General features: G+C 38.4%; 1 protein-coding gene across 1 annotated transcript in view; it reads left to right on the top strand.

The window, feature by feature from the left end:
* Positions 1-438: 438 nt before the first annotated feature.
* LOC122785272 (meteorin-like protein) overlaps positions 439-5,139 on the top strand; it is a 5,122-nt gene continuing 421 nt past the window's right edge. Inside the window, exons 1-3 of the mRNA XM_044051001.1 lie at positions 439-691; positions 1,156-1,565; positions 3,124-3,183. Of these exons, the coding sequence (XP_043906936.1) occupies positions 606-691; positions 1,156-1,565; positions 3,124-3,183 (556 nt within the window). The 5' untranslated portion in view covers positions 439-605. The remainder of the gene's footprint in view (positions 692-1,155; positions 1,566-3,123; positions 3,184-5,139) is intronic.

Genomic DNA, 5,139 nt, shown 5'->3' with positions numbered 1-5,139 from the left:
TTAATTTACATGAATAATACGATCACTAACTTAATTTGAACAATAATCAGGAAACAACAACTATAATGTGAGTTGTTGAAACAGTGGATGAACTGTTGACAGATGCTGAAGACTTGAAATCTTTTTGTCTCTTAAAAGAAAGAGAAGACATAAAAGCTATAGGGAGCAGAATCTCCATAACAACTCTGCTCTCCCTCCCTCCCTCCCTCTCTCTATCTCTCTCCCTCTCTCTGTATTTGCATTTGTTACCTCTTTAGGACTTTTTCTGGCACCACTAATCCTCAAAAGCTGGTCCTAATTATAGGCAGGCCCTCATTTCTGGTTATATTTGAAGATTTGAATGTTGGTGAGGTCAGCTGTTAGATATGAACAGTCTTTTGTGGATGTTGTGGAAAACGCTTTGTTCAGGCCTGTGTGTGTGTGTGTGTGTGTGTGTGCGTGGGTGTGTGTGTGTGAGAGAGAGAGAGAGAGAGAACGCGCGCATTAAAGCTGAACCACGCTGGTAGCAGCAGAGATCCTCTCGATGTCTCACACGCAGACGTTCTTCACAGCCTCGCGCTGTCCTCCACTTCTCTCTGGATGCTTGTTGTCTTCGTTCGGGTGACATGTTTTCAAATGAGATGATTTTGCTGCATTTCCTGGCTCTTCTGTTGCGGCACTGTGCAGCTGATCCGTGCAACTGGACTGGGAGGTGAGAGGCATTCTTATTTTTGGAATAAAAACATGAGAGGAACATAAAAAGGAAAGAGGAAAAGTCACCAGGAGTGAAGTTATAGACAAGTCATTTTCTTGACTTCCTCTGGTTTCCGCTTGAATTAATTATTTGCTATTATTTCAGTAATAGAAAGACACTATGAAGACAAACAAATTAACAAAATATTTGATTGATCACTAACTTGGTGACTTTTGTGAAACATGTTGCTTAAGTGCAGAAATGAATATTGCTATGTTTATTCAACATTTTTAGCGAACCACTTTGGATTTTTAAAATGTGTTGTTTTTAAACAATGAATTATAGCTGATTCAAAATGATTAGTTAATTAATTATTACGCATTTTGTGTATGTATAGCTGCCATTATGGAGATGTTTTTACGCAGTTGCATTTTTAAACCACATGTTTTGACAGTTAAACTAATCACTGCTTTTAAATCCAGCGGTTTTGCAGCTGGCATGGACTCCAGGATCGTGCTCCAGGTGCGGTTGCGCTGTACCCAGGGCTGGGTGAGGTGGGTCTTCCCGGGCCAAGCTGTCAGATTGGTCCTGGAGCCGAACCTGTCCTCCAACCTGCGCACAACTGTCTGCATCAAACCCTCTCCCTCCTTCGGCGGAGCCAGCGTGTTCATCGAACGCGCAGGAGAGCTGGAGCTGCTGGTGACTGATGGCGAGCGGCAGCGTCAGGTATTCTGTTTCCGGGCGGATGGCGCGCGCACGCCCGCTCTCTACCTCCAGCCCAGCCCGCTACAGAGTGACGGACACTGGAGCAGACGCACTATGAGCTTCAGGTATGAGCTTCTGAGGAACAGAAGAGCGGCGCGCAACGTGGGTCACAGCAGCGGGATACAGAGTGAGTACAAGTGTAAGCAAGATGAAGATCAACACTTAAAATATGCTATTTTGACCTTGTCAATCGAAAATGTTTTATAAGCCAGATGCCGATCCGAATTCAGGGCAGCCAAATGCCAAAATGACCAGTTTGGCCGATATGTTTGGTCGATTTCCTTCCCCTCATTTGATGAAATCTGACAGTTTACCAAACAATTCACACAATTGCTAAAATAATAATTTGCTGAACACCACTTTTGGTCTGTATCTCTGTTCTGCATGTGTCTGCAATGTATCATTTTGAGAAAAACAATGTAAATAAATGGGGTAATCAAAAACTAACCTTTCTCAAATAGAATTTTAGACAAAAAAAAGTTTTAGTGACTTAGAAGCATTTCTCAAGTTTGTGAGAACAAAATATGTCAACTTATAAATAAGTAATACACAACCAATGTTGGAATTACAGCTGGTCAATGCTGCATAAACCCGTTATAAAGGCCTTACTTAACTTAACTAGCTAACGACCTTATTGTTTATTCAATGTAATAATCATCACCTATAAACAAGTATCACTTTTAATTTGAACAGTAACTTCAGCTATCAGACATTTGTCCTCTGTGATGAGCAATCATAGAGGACAATCAAATAAAATTGCTCATATCAATATCACTTCACCAAAAAAAAGGCTGCAGTTAAAACAATTCCTTACCAATGTTTAGAGAATTCATGACAGAGCAATAAACATTTATAACCATGTTATTACCAAACAGGAAGGACAGATAATTTGTTTTTCTTAATTGTTGCCATGTAAAATATTAGAAAACAACAGTTTGTTTCTAACTTTAGTTTAAAACATTACACATTTGCATCATCTGCTGCATGAAATCCTGCAATCCGAAATTATGGTTTAGAAAAACAGCAGCTATGTAATTGCAGACCCCATTTTTTCTGCAGCTGCTGGTCAGTGTCATGTTTTTGTCTGACTGCATAGTTTCCATTGAGGGACAAAGCAGAGATGGTAATACAGACCACAGGGTGGCCGGAGGGCATCAGGCCAAGGCACAAGAACTGTGACTACACATACTTTGCAGATTCCACACATGCTTGACCATTGTTCCTGTGTGTTTATTAGCATTTATCTTTGTGTGCGGGCTTTTTCCCAAAGTGGTGATGTCATTCTCTGTGTATAATAGGCAGCTGCTGGTTTATTTTTTCTGTATCGCTCCCAGAGTGTTTGACTCCTGCGGTCTCCTGCATTGGCACAGGGTCATTCAATTAGGTAGATACAATAGGAGTCAAGACTATAGCGGGGGTTTTTGATCCGCAGGCAATGTGGTGGGCAGAGCACGAACACAAGAGCAGCATTCCTTCTTCTAAACCCTGGTTTCTCCTCTCTGTGATGTGATGAGGCAAATGTGTGAGAGCTTTGGTCAGTGAAGTGGTGGAGGAGAAATGACACCATCTATCAATCACTGTCAGTCATGCAGCTTTGGGAGATGTTGATTAGAATTTACAGGGAAAACGTGGAGTGACTGAGAAAATTATAGAATTCAAACAGCAAACATTGTCTTTGTTTACAGCTTCCTGTCGACCCTGCAATGACACAGAACTCCTCATGGCCATCTGCAACAGTGACTTTGGTAGGTACTTTATAAACCCAAGGTGTGTTTGTAATTGTAATATAAAACATGCCTCTCCTCTTCAAAACTCATACTTTACAACGTGATATAAATCACAAATCACTCAATCAAACTTTGTTTATAAAGCACTTTTCATACAAGGCCATGCAACACAAAGTGCTTCACAGGATATAAACACAATCAAAGAAAGTAACACACAACTCAACAACTCTTTCAGCTGACAAATGGCTGGTATTACGTATTATGATAAAATAGCTATGAAGAAGTGGGGAAAATAGGAAGTAAGAAGGGAGGGAAGGAAGTGAGGAAAAGAAAAGAGGAAAGGAAGTGAGGAACTGAGGAAATGCGATCATGGAACTCACAAACAGTCACAAACTTGTTCTGAAACACTAATGTTGGGTATAAAACCCAGGACATGGATGGAAATGTTTCCAAATGTGAAAAAAGAGTCATCCAAAATGTGCATGCACATAAATTCTCAGTCACTGCAAGTGAATTTCAAAGTCCAGTGTGTCACATTTATGAGGGTTTGTTGGCAGAAATGGAATATACAACACATGCATGTATATACACATACATCTATAATAAATAATTGCTTTAAAATTAAAACAATTTTGTTTCATGTTGCCTTAGAATAAATCTATTACTTTGTATGCACTTAAGGAATGGGCCTTGCTGTAGGGAGGTGACAAGACTTGGGACCTTTATCACCTAAGTCAAATTTTTGATATATATGTTTTGGTTTTAAAACAATCGCAGTTTACGTTTTGTACTTTTTTATTTAACGTTTTCAGATTTTATAATGAGTGTGTGCGGCATGCGTGGGCGGCTCCTAGAGTGCACTCTACACACTGCTGAGATCAAGAAAACTAATCACAGAAATCTCTAAACAAACTCTTCTCCTGCCCTCAATTCCCAACCTACGCAAACATTTTTTACATAAAAACATTGCGGTGAGATTTTTGGTTAAAGCTCACTCCCATGTAAAACTCTGCTTTGGAGTTTTTAAAAATCAAGACGAGGTTGATTTTAAAACTGTAATCTCTCTGTCAATTTTCACAAATTTAAAATCATTCTTGAAATATGACAACTTTAAAACATGTTGGTTTCTTAGAGGTTTTAGGGAGTTTTCACTTGAATGCGTTACAGGAGCAAGCACTCTAACTATGACATTTTTGTCTCATTTTGGATGTCTTACTAAACTGTGACCTAAACGGTGAGCTTTTTTGTCAAATTTTGGAGGACATACTATACTATAACTTTTTTGTCGAATTTTGGATGACAGACTATACTATGACATTTTGGTCAGATTTTGGACGACATACTATACCATGACATTTTTTATCAAATTTTGGACGACAAACTATACTATGATTTTTTTTCAAGATTTGGACGATATACTAACCTATGACTTTTTTGCCAAATTTTGGACGACATACTGACCTATGACTTTTTTGTCAAAATTTGGACGACATCCTAACCTATGACTTTTTTGTCAAATTTTGGACGACATACAACCTGTACTTTTTGTCAAAATTTGGGCGACATACTAACCTGCAGTATGTCTTTTTTTTTTTTTTAATTTTGGACGACATACTTTACTTTGACTATTTTGTTGAATTTTGGAAGACATACTAAAGTATGACTTTTTTGTCAAATTTTGAAAGACACACTATACTATGACTTTTTTGTCACAATTTGGACGACATACTATACTATGACTTTTTGGTCAGATTTTGGACGACATACTATACTATGACTTTTTTGTCAAATTTTGGACGACTTACTAACCTATGACTTTTTTGTCAAAATTTGGACGACATACTAACCTATGACTTTTTTGGTCAAATTTTGGACGACATGCTTTAGTATGACTTTTTTTCCAAGATTTGGACGACATTCTAACCTATGACTTTTTTTTCAAATTTTGGATGACATACTAACCTATGACTTTTT

Source organism: Solea senegalensis, linkage group LG19 (assembly GCF_019176455.1).
Source record: "Solea senegalensis isolate Sse05_10M linkage group LG19, IFAPA_SoseM_1, whole genome shotgun sequence".
Lineage (NCBI taxonomy): Eukaryota > Metazoa > Chordata > Actinopteri > Pleuronectiformes > Soleidae > Solea > Solea senegalensis.
The sequence above is the reverse complement of the archived record's forward strand: the minus strand, read 5'-3'. Positions and strand labels throughout refer to the sequence as shown.